The sequence below is a fragment of the Ciona intestinalis genome, chromosome 9 (assembly GCF_000224145.3).
Source record: "Ciona intestinalis chromosome 9, KH, whole genome shotgun sequence".
In the NCBI taxonomy this organism is placed as follows: Eukaryota; Metazoa; Chordata; class Ascidiacea; order Phlebobranchia; family Cionidae; genus Ciona; species Ciona intestinalis.
In genome coordinates, this window is record NC_020174.2 from 3,995,142 (window position 1) to 4,015,287 (window position 20,146).

Consider the following 20,146-nt stretch of genomic DNA (forward strand, 5'->3'; position numbering starts at 1 on the left):
TACAAGACATAAGTTACATTTAATCGTTTAATTAAGAACACTAGTCTAAAATTTCAATTTACAAGTGTTATTGCCATTCGGCAGAAATACTCGCTAACAGTACATGTGGCTGTTTTGCTGCTGCCGGTGCGAATACGGGTATGATCTCGAAGGCTGCATGCGAGAATGTTATTTTTCTGCTTGACTGGGGAATTACATCTGACTGATTTGGGTATTTAGGGCCAGCTATTTTTTCTGCCCGCAGTGTATTGATCGCCAAGCAAGTGAAACGTCTTGTTGTTCTGTGTGGATTTGAATTATCGATTCGCTACTTATTGACTTGAATAAGTTTGAAAAAATAGTCGCAGTTTTTTATACTGATGGAAATTGAACACATAATTAAATTACAGCGCTCGCTTACACGTAATCCTTATTTTCTCGCTGCGTGCATGTGATACGTCTATACGCTGCATGCTGACCTATATAACTGCAGCAGAGTTTCTATTTTGGTAATTATGGGATATTTGCTAGTAAACAAAAAAATAACACCCAAAGAATTATGAAACCGTTGTTATTTGTTGAGTATTTTGATATTATGTGCCAAGGTTTCCTATCTTCCCCTACCCTGCTATATCATTCAACAACAAACAAATATTCTAAAGACTTTCGATTTGGATTAAGGTTATACGTTTACCATCACCGACTACAAAAGTCGATAAATATACTCTCTGACTTTGAAATCACGGACAGTCGTCCCATTATTTAAAACAAAATTCGTAAAATACTTCTATTCTAACTTTTGAATCCTACATTTTCTTTCTGTGCGTTCCTGGTCAAAACGTAAGCTTCAATGTTCACTTATTGAGCCAATTTAATTAACCTGGAGAGACCTTATCTGTCCGAACACAGCCTTTAACACTGACCAACATTGACGTGCGTCTCTGCGTCCGTGTCGCAACTTAGAATGTTGTTCTTCTCTTCGACGAACTCAATTATTACTTCATTTTCACCTCACGATTCACTTTCTGAATCAATACTAATCATAACTGAACGGTTACGAAAGGCTAGCCATGCGGACACCGAATTTGAATCGTTTATTCCCACGGTGACCATTGCTAAACCGTTTTATAATTTCCGGAAATAATTGGTGTTTTAATCGATTAAAAACGGCCAAACTCCCCTCTTTAACCCATATAAACAGAAATTTACAGTGCAAATAAATCTGTGGATCTTTAAATACAGTATTGTGTTATCGCGAAAATCATAGAACTCATTCATTAGAACGCCGCTAAAATCGCAGCGTACGGAATTTGTGTGTGTGTGGTGTATGTGCGACGTGCATGCGCGAGAATACTACGGCTACGACAACTACGTGTGACGTACGCGCGTCATACATTTGGTTTTCGGCGACGTTGCTCAAGCGGTCGGGCGAGTCATATAGCCTGATATAGTTGTATAAAATAGATAGTGCATTACAAAGTTTACTGTTGAAGTTAGCTTTGAGGATTCTGTCATGTCAGATTGGGTTGGATTTACGGACGAAGACCTACACCGCCTGCAAAACGGGGATGGTGTGGTGAAGGAAAGACCAAAAATTGTGAAACCAATTGCAAAACGAACCATGCAAGGTAACAACAATAAAGCAAAACAGAGACCAAACAACTTGGTAAGTTAATATGACTGGTTTGTAATATGCTGATTAAATCTTATTCTATTATGAAACTAGGTAAAACTAGTGTATAAGTTTGGTGCATTAAGTTAACAGAAAAAAAAAATAATAACAGAAAACTATGGCATAATGGCTGCATGCCTGCCTATAATAAGTTAATAACCTAGTGGTTACGGGTTCAAAACCCATTGCTGCTACGTTTTTCATACAAATTTATTGCAGGAGAAATCTGCTGTAAGAAAATCCACTCCAAACAAAAATAAACAACAACAAGTATCATCTGCTGCTTTACTGTCGAAACCAACTGCTGCTAAAACCGAGAAAAAACCTGAGCCTAAACCAGAAGAAACGATTCCAGATATAAAAGAAATGGAGCAAAACATGGAAAAACCAACACAGAAAGACAATGGTATAGTGTTAGATGATGAAATTGGGAAAAAGTAAGTTAAAAAACATTTTATGTTCTGCAAAGACTGTGAAGAGTTTGTGTACTTTTGGTGAAAATTTTAATTGTTCTGTTCCATATGGGTAAGGGGCTTGTTAGAGGACCTAGAAATTAATTTAGGTTGTGCCCATTACCCCAACACCTAGATGGCTTTTTATGATGTTGTTATGATGTTTTTTTTTATGTTCATTTTTTAGATATCAAACTTTTATTTAGAAAACCTATTAGTAACCACTGGATTGGAACAATGTCCGTTAATTATCTTGCCCAAGAACACTTTAGCCAATCTGTATTGGTATGAGTGTCAGGCATCAATGTATACAACGTTTTAGAAATTTTGTATTAACCTATTATTTACAAATTTTTTGATTGAAATTGTTCTGCATTATTTAGAAAAGAAAAACTAAAACTTGAAGACGCGCAACAGCGACAAAAGCAAATGGAAGAAATGAATAGAAGGAAAAAAGCAATGCTAACAAAAGAAATTGCTGAAAGGTATGTTGTTTTAAAGATTATTTTGGAATTCATAAAACGGACGACAAAGTTATAATATTCCATTTTTATACAATATAAGATGACAGGCCAAGTCTGTAATTTTCTGCACTGCATTTTTCAGTAAACATTACAAGTTACTCCATTTAATTAGATTTGTATCATACGAATGCGAGTCTAACTATCCCTGTCTCTCCTGCAATTTCAAAAGTTCAACGCCTATAACCACTGTTAACTAAAGATAGCTATCATTTGAGCTAACAAAGTCTGTTATAAACAAAAAACTATTCCCTAATTCCCCCAACCCTAGCTTTTATTAAACTGCAGTCTATCTATGATAAACTTTATTTATAGGAAAAAGCGGGCAATTGCTGAATCTAGCAAACTGGTAAAAATACAAACAGAACTCACCAAACTAGATCAATTATTAAACGTGGATGTCTCTATTCTTCGTGATCAAATTGATGAAGCTTGTTGGGAGTTCAGCCAAGCTCAGTAAGTACTTTGACACCATTTTGTTATCTTATTTCAGTTATTTGTAGTTTTAATGGTCTTCTGTTGACTGTGGATTATGTTTATAAATGTTACAATGTTCCATAGAGGGTTAAAATTGACTTTAAACCTAAAATCTTTACAAAGTAGAAGTGTTCTATTTTGGGATGTCAAAATAGAAATATAATAACCATATATATAATTATATAAATATATATTTGTAACTGGTATACTTACTTTTGTTAAAGGAGGAGGTTTCAGCAGGCAGAGAAAGAGTATATTGCTTCCAAAATGGATCTCCATGAAAAAACAACCCGGAAAGAAGATTTAACCGAACATTTGTTTAACATTATACAAGCTAATGAGGAGAGAAAGGTAAAAAATAGCGTATTTTATAGTTGTTGGATTATTGTTGTTTTGTTGTAACAACTAATCACCCCCCCCATTAATTATCCATTTTGGTATTTTTACTATGCACAGGCCCCTAACTTTTGAAAATGACGGGGAGGCATGGTTAGTTACACGTATATTTTATGAAAAAAATCTACCTTATACCTTATCTTATAGTAATGTTTACTAAACAATCTAGTGCAGAAAGGATAGACCTGCCTACCTTGCCACCCCAACTTTGATGCCCGTGGTATTCTTATTGTTAAACCTTTGTTTTTTTAGGCAAAGAAATTGGAAGAATTGATGCTGAAGCTAAATCTGGAGGAGGAGGAACTTGAGCTAAGAGAGCAAGAGCGGAAGGAAAAAGAAGAAAAAAAAGAAAAGGAAGAGAGGGAAAGAAAGGAAAAGGAAGAAAGGGAAAAAATTAAAAAAGAACAAAGAGAAAAAATTGAAAAAGAGGGAAAGGAAAAAATGGAAATGGAGGAAAAAGCAAAAATTGCGGAAATTAAAGAAGAAAACACAAGTGTAACTAACGAAACTGTAGAGAATGAAATTTCAAATGAAACCTTACATGGAGCTAATACTACACCTGTAGTGGTGCCTGAAAACAACTGATAGAAGGATATTGCGATTTTTGCCACAATTTTTTCCTAAACTTGGCAGATTTTATTAACAATGGTGCCTTTCTTGCAGAAACTGCAATAGTCTATATATTTCCATTCGATTTTTAGATGTAAGCTTATTTGTATTGCACGTATAGTTTTAGGGCATGGTATTCATTTTTAAGCATGTACAATGTATGTATTTTATATTCAGCTACTATTTTAAAGCAGACTGCACTTATCTTTTGTACTCCGCATGCTAAAATGGGAAATAAGATTTATTATGTTACAATGTACAATCATAGTCACAGAGTTTTTGTGCTGGTCACAGGTGACTAATTCAGTTTATCCATGCTTCTCATACGAGAACAAACTGGTTTGCTGTTAAGACTGTCACGTAGAGAACCAAATGACCGAGAGAGCGGGATTGTAAGTAAACGTCTGCAGGGAGAAGGAGTTTTAGATTTCAGTTTTTTGTTATTGTGTCGACTGCATGCTGAATTGCTTCGTAGATTTTGGGAGCATGAACAAACATCAGAATTTCGTGAGCAAGTTGGGGTTGTCCTGTTGCATTGAATCTGGTCGTATACATGGCTTGGTTTATGGCGCTCACGAAAAGCTTCGGTATTATTGTAGATTGGATAATTAGAATGTTCTGTTGGAATTGCAAGGCTGGTAACTATCGGTTTTGTCTTTTTACGATAACTGACTTTTTTGGAAGAGGTAGGAGCAGCTAATAGAGTTCCTGGTTTAACTTTTTTTTTCAAAATCTCCTTTTCTGTTTCTGAAACTATTTCTTTGGGTCGTTTCTGTCTATTGTGGTGAACAGGACTAGTATGGGAGCAAGTGGTGGATCTTGGTATAGTGGATGTGATTACCAGCTCTGTAGAATTCTCACACTCGAAAATACGAGGAAGCAGCGAGTGTGTACTGATTCGGCCATCTTGCCAAATAACAGGCTGACTACACTTGACTGCTATTCTTCTTGCCTTCATTTTCTTAAAATCTTCACCCACCAAGCAGTTGTAGATGCCCTGCAAAGTACACGCGCTAAACCACAGTGGCAAAAACAGTAGACAAGATACTACATTTTACTTACTCTGCTGATTGTCCGAATGAAGAAAAAACAATTTGGTGAGCAGTTCATAAGGTGTCTTCTTACATAACGCGAGAAAATATGTTCGAATAAAAAAACTAGAATTGAAAGAGCCAGGGCACCTCCAAGCATAATAAACAAACCTGTCATTTTAGAAATAGTAAAAAAAATCAAGAAAAAATTAAGTAATTTGAGCACCGGCCATATTTGAAATATCAAGCCTAGAGCTGGTGAAGTCTCTTGACTTAGTTGGAAGCCCACACAAGCCAGTAAGCCAGACGTTTGATATTCTTTCAATGTAACCTGGAATTTAGGTTTAAGATTAAATCTGCTACTGAGTTATGAATACATAGTACATCCAATTACTAAAATTTGTTCACTACTACAAATGTAGTTAAGGGTATATGTAGCCTTTTTTATGTTTAGGTAAAAAACTTTACAACTACAACTGTATTACATGTACGTTATAATGTGTTAAATCCAAAAAAATCTTTCTAACAGAGATTTATTACATTTACAATTGTCCCTGTTACTCCAAGCTTAGAACATGTCAATTTCTCACCGTTTTGCATCAAGTTTAAAAGAACGATATCGAACTTTTCTTTCCAAGGTGAATGTTTTGTGAACACGACACCATAACCTGATGTGAACGAGGGTTTTCGAATTACATTCATCTCACAATCCTTATCTTTACCCGCTGCATACTTTAACACAGCATAGTCGTACAAGAAAGCATCCAGTTTTCTGCAAACACAATGTCATAGATTTATGAACAAATGTAACTTATTTTTCCTTGGATGACGGGGCAACGACAGTCGTTAAAACATGGGTATTGTTTCACACACCATGTACCCGACTACGAATAATATGTAACTTAGTGGTTGAATATTCTTCAGAGATTTAATTATTCACCAAAACTGAACACCCCAATTATTCTTCCAGTAACCCACAACCTTTAGGTAACCTGTCATATATTTCAGCGGCGTGGCACAGTTGATTAGCGTGCATGTCTTGACCAAGGTGTAATGAGTTCAAGGCTCGCCGCTGCTACCCTTTTAATAATCACCGACAAAGTTACATATGTGGTAACCTGTAAGCTGGCATATTGTGTATGAAACAGAACACCAGTGTTATAACAGCCTTCGATTTCTAGCCATTCTGAGCATAAAAACCGCAGCATTCATTAAATCATATACATTATCCAAACACCCAAAACATATACCTTGTTTTAAGTGCTTCCACTGCATCATTTAAACTTTCCATGTTATACCCTTCCATATATCTGTGGTATAATGGATAGTATGTGCGCATATTTAGCTCAGTGGATCCATTTGGAACCGTTCCAAATCTGAATGGTGGGTTTGTAGCAGTTGGGTTGGTGAACTGTAAAATATTGTGTTGATATTTAACTGAACACAATTTTCCAGGTGTATAATTTTTATAATGGTTTATTTGTTACACTGAATGCTTTTACTGCACTTGTAATCATTAGATATTTTTGATTTTTAATTGTATGTCTAACAATTTGTTCAATCCATAAAGAGACCACTGAGTTGAAGCAACTGCTGTTAAGAGTCTTGCCCAAGAACACATACACCAATAATGTAGCAGCCTCAAGCCTCAAACCTGTATTGCCTGACAGTTAAGTACACTAACCAATGGCCACAGCAGCAGGCTGTGATATACTGATTTTTCCCATATTTTGATACCTATTAACTTAAATTGAAAAGGTATAAAAGAAAAATTCAATATATAACTTGCCCTTTTATCTGTAAGTCCTGTGATCACATCTTCACTTTCTTCTTGTATCATGAAAGCTGCGAGGTTGGCCGTGTACATTGCTAGGAATATCACACAGAAGAATGCCCACACTGACACCATGTACCTTGTAAAAAATAACATGTAAAAAAAATATAAAAATACACAAAAAATAATCACCCACAAATAACATACTTGGTAACTCGTAAGCTGGAACGAGGTGTATGAAACACAGCACCCGTGTTATAACGACTGTCGTTTACGGTCACTCGAAGATAAAGCAAGTTACATTTATTCATTCATTCATTTACCTTGATGAAGGAGAGTGGGGGTTTTCAATGGGGACAGAGTTGTTCACCATGATTCCATAATGCAACCATATAGATTTACCAAGTGTAAAGCGAGATGCATTTTTGTTGATTGTTATATCTCCATTGTAACCTGTGTAAGAGTAATATTTCAGTGTGTGAAGACTAAGAGTTAAATAGTTACTGGCATAGGCATCATCTTTTTGTTGTTTTTTACCTTTTTTATCTGAAATGACATTGTTAAAACGCAATTACACATATAGTTGTCAAACGTGGTAAACCTCATTGATTAATGTGGCATGTGTGCTATCCTGTCTTTATATTAAAACGCAATATCATGATATATGTAACTTATTTTGTCCAGGCATAAAATATTAGGAAACAAGCAGCAACTATTTTGGTACAAGAGTCACTATGTTAAATCCACATTTCTACTTTTTATGAATGAATGACCACTGGGTTGGAGCAATTGTCGTGAAGTGTCTTGCTCAAGAACACATACGCCCACAATGGTAGCAGAGACGAACCTTGAACCCATTACCTTTGAGCTACAGGCAGGCACGCTAACCACTATGCCAAAGTGCCGGACAAAGCCAGTTTAATTTCTCACCTGATGGGCTGAAGTATTCAAACGTAAGCACTGCTATAGAAGATGCAAGCATAGCAACTACAAGCATACACGCCCATGATAAGCAATCATATGGACCTAGGAATGCAAATGGGGGAACGGTGCCATTAAATTTATTCACCATAATACCGATGCCAGTTTCCATGAAGGGTACAGAGAAATCTACAACCTGAAGAAGTAAATATAAAGGTTAGAATTAAAGTTTTTAAAATTTGAATTAAAGCTTTAATAAAGTTATCTTGAAATTTTTTGTACATTAAGCTCTATAAAAAGACATTTTTTATTGGCAAATTTATTGTTATTAATTAGCACAAAACATGCAGCAGTGAGCGTATATAAACACCCATGTTATAATGACTGTCATTACCCCAGCATGCAAGGATAAACAACTTACACTCATTTATTCAACAAAAAAGCCTAATAACGATGTAAAAATAATAACTTTATTTGTGTCTTCGATTGCGGTGGCGAACGTTTTAAAATATTTTAATTGAAAAGACAGGATATAGCAACAAAACAACGATTGTTAAAACACGCTTGCAGCTAAAAACATATTTACAACTTACATATTCTCTCTGCTTGTTAATAGTGATGGAACCGACAGCCACATCAGCTTTACCATTCACCACGTCACCCACTGCCCCTTCCCATTCACCATCTTTGGTGAACTTACCATGGCGGCCATGACGGACCACAAATATGTTGTATGTGAAGCCGATTTCTCTGTAATATATTTTTTCAGTTGAAGAGAATATGGCTTAGTGGTTAGGGCATAGAGTTAATAGAAAATATTGAGTTCGATGCTATTACAGTTACTTTGGTTCCGTGGCACAGTTGGTTAGCGCTCCAGTCTGTAACCTAGAGGTTATGGGTTCAAGGCTCTGCTACCACTGTGGGCAAATGTGTCCTTGGGAAGGAAACCTGACGGCTAATTTTTAGCCACATAAGGATAAAGCAAGTTACATTCATTCTGGATGTGTGTGATTGGGCGATATACTAAATGTCACTAATGGGTTGTTCAAAAACAAAAAATCAATGTCACACATAATTCAAAAGAAAGTAAGAGTGAATAAAACAGAACACATGTGTGTATGTAATTGCCCTACCATATAGGATATATTAACTGTTCCAGATTTGTAATTTATATATTTTAGGGTAAATTACTGGAACAAACTATCACATTGTTTACTTTTTAAGCTGTTGCAGCAAATCTATGCAAAAACCTTTACAACAACTTGGTTTCCAAACATTCATGAAACTGCTATCATTGTGGTCTCCAGCATCAAATGTGTGTTTGGTCTCTCTAAAAAAAAATTTTTTTTATCTTTTGTTGATGTTCATTATCATAATATACATTAGGGTATTAAATTTTACATAATTTACGATAATTCTTTGTTTAAAAATACAGTATTTTCTCGTTTGTCAAGTTGGAAAAATGTCAACAGTGTGAATAGGATACAAAAAATAAAAGAAGCTCAAAATAAATCTTACATATCAGTAACATAACACTGAACAGATATAGAAGAGCAAATTGAGCTAGAATTATCCACAGTAACTATGGAAGCTTCACCCAATGTTACAACTCTGATGTGGCGGTCCTAGGAGATATAGAGGTCAAATTTAGTAACTTATATTAACAAAAAATTAATTTACTGTTTTAAATACAATAACACAAAAAATATTGAAAAATGTTTAAAACATTAGGTATAATAGAAAAAAAATGTTATGTATGTTACTTTGTGGGTGGGTATTCGTTTTTGAGATTTTTGTTGTTTTTTATGTATAGCTGATAATTTGGACAGAACATTTGTGACCACTGGGTTGAAGCAATTGTTGTTAATGTCTTGCCCAAGGACACATACGCCCACAATGATAGCAGCAACAAGCCTTGAACCCTTTGGGTTAGAGGAAGGCCCGCTTACCACTTTGCGCCGTTCAACATATTTTAGATAAATTAAATTTATGTAAAATGGCAACTAACCTTGCTTAAGTATGCAAATGAGGGGTCAGTATGTAGTTGACGCCATAAAGTTACGTTGTTTAGTTTGATAGCAGCTATCAATGAAGGTGGACTCTGTAAATTAAAGACAAAAAATTCATATTTTTCTACTTTTGCTGCCAGGTGTAAATAGTAATGTAAATATTCTTTTAACGGATCATTTGGTATGAAAAATGTAGTGTATTTCCGTATTTCATCTCATTATCTGATAAAGTCTTGCAGAATGGTAGACAAAACATTGGAAACACATTATACTTTCTACCAGATGAGCCATTGAAAGATTATTAACTTTATGTGTACTTGCTCCTGACACATCTATTGTAGTTGCGAAAGTTATCGTTTCGCAATGTTTTATGATTCAAAGCCAAGCGTGCAGTTATATCTTATTGTGTTATTCCATACTAACACCAATGTTTAAATTAAAACTATTAAAAAATATTTAATATACTGTTTCAAGTTACTATGTCTCTTTTGGGATGACAAAGAAAATTAAACTATGTACCTCAATGAGCATATTGTCTGAGTTTGTGGAAAGCAAAGTAAAACTTGGATCGAATAAGTAGCCATTCTCATTAAACTTGGGTGGATCTCCTACTTTGAGATAGCTGAAAAGTGTGAAATTTTTATTTTGGAATACGTTGTAAAATATAGGTATAGGTAAAAAAAGTTGGTCAAACTAAAAAAAAAGGGCAATCATTTTGTTTCTATTGTATTTTTTACATGGTTACATAATATGCTTAACAGGTGCACATTTTCGTAGCACCAGACCTTAACTGGTGCAATCATGTGTTGGAAGAACACCTGTAAAATTCAGGTGATTTGGGTGAATACCTGTAAAATTCAGGAATCAGTATTACATAGTAGCTGGAGCAATTACAGTATTTTCCATACAGACATACCTAGATATTCCCTGAGCAACCTGGTTAATGAAGTATGGATGCTTCCATAAATTATTCTTCATGTAATAATGGAAGGCCCCAAAGTTTTTCTGAAGCTCTTTTTCAGCTAAGGCCTTTGTTATTGGTAGGATAGCTGAAAAATAAATACCAAACTTATCCAAAAATAAATAGTATTATAATAAACTGTATTTGTCTTACGATTATGGTAACAAAGATTCAGAAATATATTAAACGAAAAGACAGGATATAGCGACAAAACAACAGTTGTTAAAACACGGCAAAATAAAAACTAATTTAAGAAGTAAATACCCTGTAATATGCTTTGGGTTCCCCTGTTGCTGGTAGGGAAGTGCACAAGGATTGATAAAGGTTTTGGAAAGTAATCAGGTAGTTCGGTTACAAACGTAGCATCAGGGTGTGATTGGAGTGAATATGCCAATTTCTGTTCTTCGTTATATAATCTAAAAAGACAATGAATTTTAGAAACTAGAAAAAAACTGTATTAAGCCTACTGAAACAGATAATAGTTATTTGAATAGTTTTAAAAGATGACATTATATAAATAATTCAAGAGATAGGATATAGTGATTAAAAACACGTATGTTTTAAAATAGGCTGCCATAGTTTTTACACTAGGCAATACTGTTACACATTTTTTTCGGAATGAGCACCAATGATTCTTACCGATAAATAATGTAAAACTGCCAATGCGAAACCTATGACAAATTTCAAAATACACAGATTAAAACCTCATGTTTAAATATAATTAGTTATTACCTTTTCATCAACCCAATTTCATGCACCAGCCATGATCTTGAAACTGTTTTTTTGTTTGTTTTTCCTAAATTTTGAAACAAAATCCCCAGCTCATCCAGTGAGGCATACACCACCACAATCTAAATTTAAAAAAAAATTGGGTTTTAACGAATAAAAATTGTGAGTGATTTAATTGCTTATATTTTTATAGGTGGGTAGCATAGAATAAGTTAAAGTCACTTATTTATCCTCACATTGTGGAAGAATTTTAGGAGTTATAACATGAGAGGATAAAGCAAGTTACAATCAGTATGTAAGCTCTACTGTGTCGTAAAGCAGAGATTTGTCACAAAGTTACACATTTTCTTGTAAATTCTTTCTACCATTTTACCATAGATTGAATTCCATCAAGAAGTTGAATTATTTTGTCATTGGGTGTTGTCCACACATCCATAGGGCCAATAATATCAGTTTTACAATTTATCTGATCTTTCTTGCTGTTCCAGGAAGTCAGAAAAGTATCATATCCTGGTGCTTCAGTTACCACTGTAAGAATGTGAGGTTATAACAACTTGATGCAGAATTTAAAAACCCTCTTTTTAACAACTATGTTACACTCTATATGCTTGGGTATTAAACCACCTCAACGTTTGGGAATCTGTTTAATTTTTTAGGAATTAAAATATAAAAGTGTCAATAAAAATACAGAATGACAGTTTGTTGCAGAAGCATGTGTTACTAATTTATATAAAAAAAAATAATATATATATATACAAGCAAATACATACACAGAGTCACTTGTTTCCAGTCATATTTTCCAACCATTGATAACATTGTGTTTGTTGTATCATCAACTGATGGAGTAAATTGGTAGAGGTATCTCTTCTTTGTCTAACCAACAATATAAATTAGCACCACAAAAATACTGAAAATTGTACAATACATTGTCCGGTAACATATGTGGTAATTCGTAAGGTGGCATGCGGTGTATGAAACAGAACACCTTTTATAATGACTCTTGTTTTGAGGATAAAGCAAATTACATGCAATAAATACATATTTAATCACATGTTTTATTTGTGTTAGCAATTATCACAATATAACATACTTAAAAGAAAGCTAGAAGATCAAAGAAAAAAGGTAAAAAAGAAAAGTAATGATAAAATGACAGTTGTTAAAAGACTCTAAATGCTTAAAAAAACACAAAAATGCAAATCTCATTAGATAAAGGCAAGACCGGTACACTCAAAATATATAAAACCAATGCCAAATAAAATAAATACCCCAAATGCTTACTGGTAAGAAAGATGGAGTTAGTTTCAAATGGTCAGTAGTGAAGGTGAGAAGTTTTACTTTTCTAGATAGTGTTGGTAGCAACCATGACATTAATGGATCAGCAAATGTGTTCGGAATCCACATAATATAGAGAACACATTGTGACACAATTTCCTCACAGATGGTTTGAAGCAGCTCCTTGTAAAAAATGGTAGATACTACAGTGTAAATATGAAACTATTCATATGGACAGTAAAAAAACACAATGGCAAAAGGCAGGTATGTAATGTTTTATATTAAAATAACATAATTGTTTTTTATCTCTTCGAAAGTGATAGTGAAGATTATGTTATTTAAATAACGAAAAAAAGCAAATCAACAGTTGTTAAAACAAGCTATGAATAAAAAAGTGTAAAGAATCTCAATTAAAAAGTGTGGCTGTTGCAGGCATGATATATGCAGTAAACATCACTTGCACATATAACTGTAAATGCAAGGTAATTTATGTTTAAAAAAAAGTAACTATACCGAAGGATCTGTTTCGTTAACAACAACAATTGAAAGATCAAGTTTGAATGGGTTGAGGTTTTTCATCATCCAAGTATTTTGATTATAAGTGTTCATTGCACGCTCATTGTGGTTGAACATTGATAAGTAGTGTTCGAAAACTGCTTTCTGCTTGGCAGTGGATACAATGGCACCAATTCTGAAATAGCCATAGTAAAAGGCATTTGTACAGTTTTGGAATTTATATTTACTTCATTTTACATTAGTACATGAATACTTTTACCTGGAACATTTTTTTCCTTAAAACTGGATACATACAGAAATTTACCAGAACACTATTTGAGAAACCTGAATCCTATAATTTTTATTTGTTTAGTTATCTGAATCCACTTGTTTTGAATGGTCAGGTCTCAAAAACCCAGCCCTACAGGCTACATTGCCTAATGTATAGAAAGCAAAGCTATAAACACACATAGTTTAAGTATAGAGTATTATTTCCAATACAAGATCTATATTTACCTTGGGTAGATTAGAAATTGTTGCTTCAAGCTAGTAGAGTTGCATGCACAGTTCTCCAATCTCATTTTTCCTAATACTAAACCAAGGTAGCACATGAACAGAGCTAAAACTAGAATACCTTTCATCCTTTCCTATTTAGCAGCATATGCACAGAAAACGCATGAAGTATGTTTTTTTTTTATTTTTTGTAAAGACATAAAATGGCAGCAAAGAAAAGTAGGAGCAACGGATTATTTTTTTCTTAAATATTCGACCCTAAAATAAAATGTATTAAGATTAGAGAAAAATCCATCATTAATATGCACATTTCTTACTCTATCTCTCGTTCTATGTTAGAAAGTGCTATATCCAACCTCAGCAGTGATTCTCTCTTGTTCAGCATCAGCAGCAAGTCCACTATCTTTGGCCCTTGCTGCAATAATGAACAATTCAAAAACTTGACACCCTTGTCACAATGTCCCAAAGGTTTTAACAGTAAAACGGCGTGACAGTGATTAAGAGTTGCAACGTGTAACCTATTGTTTACCCCAGGGACCAAGGTGGCGTGAATTAATCAGCATTTCAATTGAAGTGAGATTACACAGTCACAACCTAAGCCTCTTGAATCAATCAAATTGACGCTTAATTTATTGGAATTGATTTTCTGCCACAACAACAGATTTCAAGCTTTCGAATATATGCCACACTGTATTTATCCTTTAAGTGTTACACAAACAGTTCTTTTCATTAATTTTAGATGCGCCTAACATGGGTAGGCATGCATGCCTTTGAATTAAATACAATAACTATATGTAAAAAGTCTGCACAGACAAATAAATATGTTAACTGCGTTATGATAGATTAATTAAAGGTGTAAACATGTTCATATGGCAGAAAGCCCACTATGGCTTTTTTAGAAGATAGGCATATAATGGAACCTATCATTAATTATCTTTGTTTTTATAAATACTGCTTGGTTTCCTACCTAAGATTTAAAAACTGTTATCTTACAACAAATCACGTATTAAAACTGATAGTAAAAAATATTGAACAAAAATTATATTTTCCACCAACATACTATACCTCTCTTCCAGACAGTAATTTGCGTAGAAACTTCATAACTTTAGGGTAGTGCAAGCCCTTTTCCCTCCCATGATTGTTTAAATAAGAAGCAATAGTTTCAACATCCAATGGTTCCCATGTTACAGTGTTTAAGAACCTGGAAAGTACATGAATTAAACCATATTGTATAAACAAATGTTGTTTTGTTGCTATATCCTCTCTTTTTGTCTAGAATATTTCTAAATTTTTGCTATCGTAATTGAAGAGACAAATAAAACAAATACCATAGATATGCCTATTGTTGTTTTGCCATGGTTAGATAAATCAAAAACCTTTTTTTTGTAGATTTATTTTTCAAGCTTTTTTTTCAATTTGTCTTTATTAGAATAAATAATGTTATAGTTAAAACAATTTTCTGTAGGATAAATAGGCCAAAATGATTTGTAGAAGAGCTTCACAATAAAGAAAATTCTGAAGTTAATGCCATTAAAAGTGTTCCAGTGCCATACCTAATAAAGTCATACAGAAATTCATGAAACATTGTATCTTCCTCGCTTATTAGTGGTTGTGGACGACACCAAAGATAATCATATTCTTCTTTAATTAGATCATTCAGCTTTACAATGTGACCCTGGGAACACAATATCACTGTAATGTAGATATGGATCTAAAAACATTGTACAAGAAATCTTGAACGAAATATTTAAACAGAAGAATGCAACTGTATCACCTTTCATCATTTAATCAAAATGCTCCGAACTGTACATTTTTGAATTCAATCATTTTTTGCAGTTTCTTTTGTGAAATATTTATTTAGTTTGCATTTAAATTGATAAAGTTAAATAATATAATTTATTAATTTTTTTTAGGTATTAATATTAACCATTGTCTGTTATATAAAAAAAATATAGGGAATAAACACAATATGTAAACATAATGAATAATGAATCTTAATGTGTTTCTAGGTATTTTGGGCCTTTTGGCCAGAGTTGGCCTATTTAAGTAGCTGGTCATATCCAATTTAATATAATACCTCATATACCTGTACAGAGAAAAATAATATTTCAGTGCAATAAAAATACATTTACCTTTCTACTGCACAGAATTCCATTTAAATATTTATCAATTTCTGTTGCAGTGAATTCTTCTTGGTTAAAAATCAGTTCTTTTTCGAATTTCTGCTCTAAGAGTTGGTACAGCTCTTTCCTGACGCCCTGCATCACTTTTTTATCACTAGATTCAAACTTATGTTTTGTGAGCAATGTACTGAAGTCGTCAAGCTTCGAAAAGTCGACAATAGCATCAGAAAGAACAAGCTGCAACGAAAGAACAAACAACTGTCCATACAATTATTACTTAGGTAAAGAACCACTGTAATAAAACAATCCATGGATGTACAGTACTCGTATAAAGGAAACTATTTTGTGCACAATTACAGCCAATGTAAATAAACTACGCATTTATTTTCAAAAGTCTTTAAAGATTTTCGGAAAAATCTATTTATTACAGTCCTAATATAACGAAACCTACTCTGTAAGGGTTAAATGATTGTTCCAAAATATTCAGCAGTTCATAGTGGTTTGATGCACACACAGGAAAGTTAATATTTGGAAACCCTGAACCGTAGTAAGCCATGAAGTTCAGTAACGCACATGGGGAATACCCCTTTGCTCTTGATTCTTCCACGTAAACATCACCCTGGAGAAAATGGAAATATAAAATGAACTGTATTTTTAATATTTTACTCTGTAATGCAGGGGTGCAACAAGCAATTCTATACTTTGAATAAATAAATAAATTTATCTTTATTCACCCTCACTGGCGGGGCTATCGAATTTGTTATAACATGGTGTTCTGTTTCACTTTTCGGCTCCGATTTGAGTCACCATGTATGTAACTTTGTGGGTGGTTTTCTTTTACTAGATCTATTTTTTTAATGTATGGCTGACAATTTAAATAACCCATAATAGACCACTGGGTTAAAGAAATGGCCATTAAGTGCTCAAGGACACAAACGAGAAAAGACACATACACCCAGACTGAGGTACATACGTAATGACACTTTGGTAGCCATTTGAACCCTAACTACCAATTATCTTTGAACAGAATATTGGTAAATCAGTGTTTTACTATAATATGATAGAAATCAAACTTAAACCATGTTTAAATCATAGGGCCCATGGTGTGCCACGCCGCGGAACCTCACTCTCATAGAATAGAAAAAAAAACATTAAAAAATACCCCAAAAATATAACTCACAAAGTAACATACTTGGTAACTGTAAGCTGGCATGGGGTGTATGAAACAGTACACTTGTATAACGACTGTTGTTTTTGGGCCACGCGAGGATAAAGTAAGTTACACTTACATTCATACATACAAACAATATAAACTATTAAACTTACTTGTCGTTTTGACAGTTTTGAGCCATCTTTATTGATGAGTAAAGGAAGATGCATAAAGGTGGGAACTTCCCAGCCGAGCGCTTCGTATATTTGAACATGCTTTGTGGTAGATGTCAGCCATTCCTTTCCCCGTATCACATGAGATATCTGCATCATATGATCATCTACTACATTAGCAAGATGGTAGGTGGGAAACCTGGTAAATTCGCTTGTGAAAATGACCAGTTGAGTAGCGTTTTTACCTCTTTAAAAATCTTATCAGTAAAACGTTGAGTGATATTTTTGCTTCTACAAAATTTTATTGGTAAAAAGGTAAGTAACATTTTTGCGTTTAAAATCTAATTGGCACATTTTTATTAAAAAAAAACTAAAAGTTACAGGTTGACACAATTAATTCCACCTACCCATCTGACTTTAAAATAACTGGATCCCCCTCAAAATGTGCATTATGACTGACTTTCCCAAACAATGCATCCTCAATTTGGTGAAATTCATCTTTCAAGCGAAGTCTGATGACATAGGGAACTTTTTGATCAAGATTTGAATTAATTTCTGCATCCGTTAATTCTCGGCATCTGTTGTCGTATCTGAACAATAATGAATTAAAAACACAGTTCGGCACCGTAGCACAGGTGATTAGCGTGCCTGTCTCTAAAAAAACCCTAAAATAAAAACCCACAAAGTAACATACTCGGTAACTCGTAAGCCGGCACGAGGTGTATGAAACAGAACACTCCTGTTTAACGACTGTGGTTATCCGGCCACGCGAAAATAAAGTAAGTTACATTCATTCATTCAGACACCAAAACTAGAAACCACCTTCCAGTTTCTTTTCTTTTGATTTGATCTTTTTTCAAAATTGCCAACCTTCTTTGAGAACAAAAACACCGATAAGCAGCTCCACTGTCTACTAGCTTGTTTGCTATCCTGACGGACAATTTCAAATTTGAATTTATTTGATAGGCCTATGGCATGGTTTGACACAGCAAATTTATAAAAATTATTAGGAGCAATATTAGTTAATAAAATGCAGTGTAAGGTAGAATTTTACTTACAAAATTTATTGCCAAAATGTTCTGTCTTTATATATACAACAGTAACAATAGCTTCACTATATCTTTGAAACATAAAAAAACATACATCGCCATTTAATGTAAAAAGCAAACTTACGCTTGATAACTTTTGATTCTTTCACTCTGGATGTAGGGACCAAACTCTCCTCCTTTTTCCGGACTCTCCTGCGGATGTAATCCTGCCCATTCTAGCGTGGATAGAATACTGGATGTTGCTCCATCGACGACCCTCGTCTGATCTGTGTCTTCAATTCTAACGATGAATTTTCCATTGTTGGCTCGAGCAAAAAGGTAGTTGTATAACGCTGTTCGAAGACCCCCAATATGAAGAAAGCCTGAAAAAATACAGAAACAAATTTAAGTGAGAAAACATATATGAAAAATTTTACTACAAAGATTTTTATTTTCGGGGTCATTTAGCTGTGTGTTTCTGTGGCAAATAATTGTAATACAAAACAAGTCATGTTATGTTTTTTCTCGATTGACGTGCATTTAAGATAGCACTGACATTAGTAAAATATGGTTTTTCTGCAGTTGCATTATATATGCAATCAGCCAATAGTTTGCCAAGAACAAGAAGTGAAACCATACCTGTAGGTGATGGCGCAAACCTAACTCTAACTTCTTTATGAATTAATCTTCTTAAATGGCGAGATGAAATGCCGGAGCTGAGACATAATCTCTTTGTGATGCTATAAGTTAACATATCAGGGTAAGACGAGACCTAATTTGTGGTCCTTTAAAAATTTTAATTGTGAAAAATGTTTGCAAACAGTGAGTATATGGTTATATGTACTTGGATGGAAATTTTTTAATCGGTAACATGTTGATCATATATACTGGTAGAGTGACACAGGCACCAAGTGCCAAAAATTCTAATTGCAGGTGTTACAAATTTGTCAACAATTAACACTATAAAATAAATAACGATCAATTTGCAGGATTTTGAGCTGCAAAAGTGTTATTTTGTTGCAAATGGTCTTGAAAACGCAATGAAATTCTAGCAGTTGTTTTTAGATATTTCTGCAAGCAATGTAATGAACAGTCCAGCTCTTTCGATGACACTTTTCGTGACGTGAAGTCATTTACACAGTCCGCAAAGCATCCTTCTGTCAGTTTGTTGTATGAAGAAAGAAATTCTTTGAACTGCTTAACTTGGTCCCCAGCAGATGCTTCCACAGACTGGTTGACTCCAGAAATTGAAGCCATGAAAATAAAGTTTAAGGTGTTTCCAGGTTTAAATGCGTTCGTATTGTTGTAAAGAGTTTGCTACACGTATGGTATGAGCCTGTTAACAGTGTGAAGAATTGATGTTAGAATAAGTTAACTATGGTACGTTCGTATAATCGTATGTACATGTAATATTTGCTTAGCCCCAATAATTGGGTCACGAAAGAATTACAGTTACAGAGCTTAACGCCCTATTTAAGTATACATGTGTTCCGCATTGCGAATAAAATATCCGATATGCAGACAGCGGCCATTGCGTCAGGTGTTTGGTCTGCGTGAAAACACGGGCGCATCCATCTTGGATTTTAAGCGCACACGATATCTATGAGCAAATCACTCGCTCAAGTTTGTATTTTCAAATACCTTTCTATCAAAAATTGGTGACAAAAATTGTTTTACAAATTAATTTATATAGCGATAATGGTATTTCCATTACGATGAAGTCAATTACTTCCGCCAAAAATAACTGAAACGTTAAGCACATGTCTAAAATCACATTACGGAACGATGGAAGGCAAAAACATTTCGTTTAAGTGCAAATTTTAAAACAGGCAAGCGACCCACTTCGCGATCTGCTGACCAA

General features: G+C 34.1%; 3 protein-coding genes across 3 annotated transcripts; 1 reads left to right on the top strand and 2 right to left on the bottom strand.

Moving 5' to 3' along the window:
- The first annotated feature begins 996 nt into the window (after positions 1–996).
- LOC100180690 (RAB6-interacting golgin-like) lies at positions 997–4,365 on the top strand. Its single transcript, XM_002127576.5, has 6 exons — positions 997–1,645; positions 1,871–2,088; positions 2,487–2,588; positions 2,940–3,080; positions 3,326–3,452; positions 3,750–4,365. The coding sequence occupies exons 1-6, from the start codon at positions 1,493–1,495 to the stop codon at positions 4,080–4,082; spliced, it is 1,074 nt and encodes a 357-aa protein (XP_002127612.1). The 5' UTR covers positions 997–1,492; the 3' UTR covers positions 4,083–4,365.
- Positions 4,253–13,981, bottom strand: LOC101242030 (glutamate receptor ionotropic, NMDA 2A-like). The gene is made up of 21 exons (XM_009861487.3): positions 13,815–13,981; positions 13,317–13,494; positions 12,810–12,986; positions 12,302–12,404; positions 11,905–12,059; positions 11,535–11,653; positions 11,067–11,218; positions 10,758–10,890; positions 10,361–10,463; positions 9,841–9,933; positions 9,351–9,457; positions 9,049–9,162; positions 8,426–8,582; positions 7,842–8,028; positions 7,235–7,364; positions 6,927–7,050; positions 6,388–6,548; positions 5,728–5,909; positions 5,364–5,468; positions 5,169–5,308; positions 4,253–5,103 (listed from the first exon to the last, which is right to left on the bottom strand). Exons 1-21 carry the CDS (start codon positions 13,937–13,939, stop codon positions 4,405–4,407), a joined length of 3,444 nt encoding a protein of 1,147 aa, XP_009859789.2. The 5' UTR covers positions 13,940–13,981; the 3' UTR covers positions 4,253–4,404.
- On the bottom strand, positions 13,981–19,618 carry LOC100175226 (probable glutamate--tRNA ligase, mitochondrial). Its single transcript, XM_002127158.5, has 11 exons — positions 18,925–19,618; positions 18,431–18,668; positions 18,080–18,187; positions 17,665–17,847; positions 17,261–17,456; positions 16,386–16,553; positions 15,944–16,171; positions 15,365–15,486; positions 14,877–15,012; positions 14,129–14,226; positions 13,981–14,069 (listed from the first exon to the last, which is right to left on the bottom strand). The coding sequence occupies exons 1-11, from the start codon at positions 19,037–19,039 to the stop codon at positions 14,045–14,047; spliced, it is 1,617 nt and encodes a 538-aa protein (XP_002127194.1). The 5' UTR covers positions 19,040–19,618; the 3' UTR covers positions 13,981–14,044.
- Between the last annotated feature and the right edge of the window lie 528 nt (positions 19,619–20,146).

Excerpts from the sequence above, each read along its gene's own strand:
- LOC100180690 (XM_002127576.5), top strand. The coding sequence starts at position 1,493 with ATGTCAGATTGGGTTGGATTTACGGACGAAGACCTACACCGCCTGCAA. Across the intron at positions 2,089-2,486 it reads GATGATGAAATTGGGAAAAA|AAAAGAAAAACTAAAACTTG; the intron begins GTAAGTTAAAAA and ends TGCATTATTTAG. Across the intron at positions 3,453-3,749 it reads AAGCTAATGAGGAGAGAAAG|GCAAAGAAATTGGAAGAATT; the intron begins GTAAAAAATAGC and ends TTGTTTTTTTAG.
- LOC101242030 (XM_009861487.3), bottom strand. The coding sequence starts at position 13,939 with ATGAAAGGTATTCTAGTTTTAGCTCTGTTCATGTGCTACCTTGGTTTA. Across the intron at positions 10,464-10,757 it reads GTTGCTCAGGGAATATCTAG|CTATCTCAAAGTAGGAGATC; the intron begins GTATGTCTGTAT and ends CACACTTTTCAG. Across the intron at positions 6,549-6,926 it reads CAGGACTTACAGATAAAAGG|TTCACCAACCCAACTGCTAC; the intron begins GCAAGTTATATA and ends AATATTTTACAG.
- LOC100175226 (XM_002127158.5), bottom strand. The coding sequence starts at position 19,039 with ATGTTAACTTATAGCATCACAAAGAGATTATGTCTCAGCTCCGGCATT. Across the intron at positions 18,669-18,924 it reads GTTTGCGCCATCACCTACAG|GCTTTCTTCATATTGGGGGT; the intron begins GTATGGTTTCAC and ends GTATTTTTTCAG. Across the intron at positions 17,848-18,079 it reads AAAAGAAAAGAAACTGGAAG|ATACGACAACAGATGCCGAG; the intron begins GTGGTTTCTAGT and ends ATTATTGTTCAG.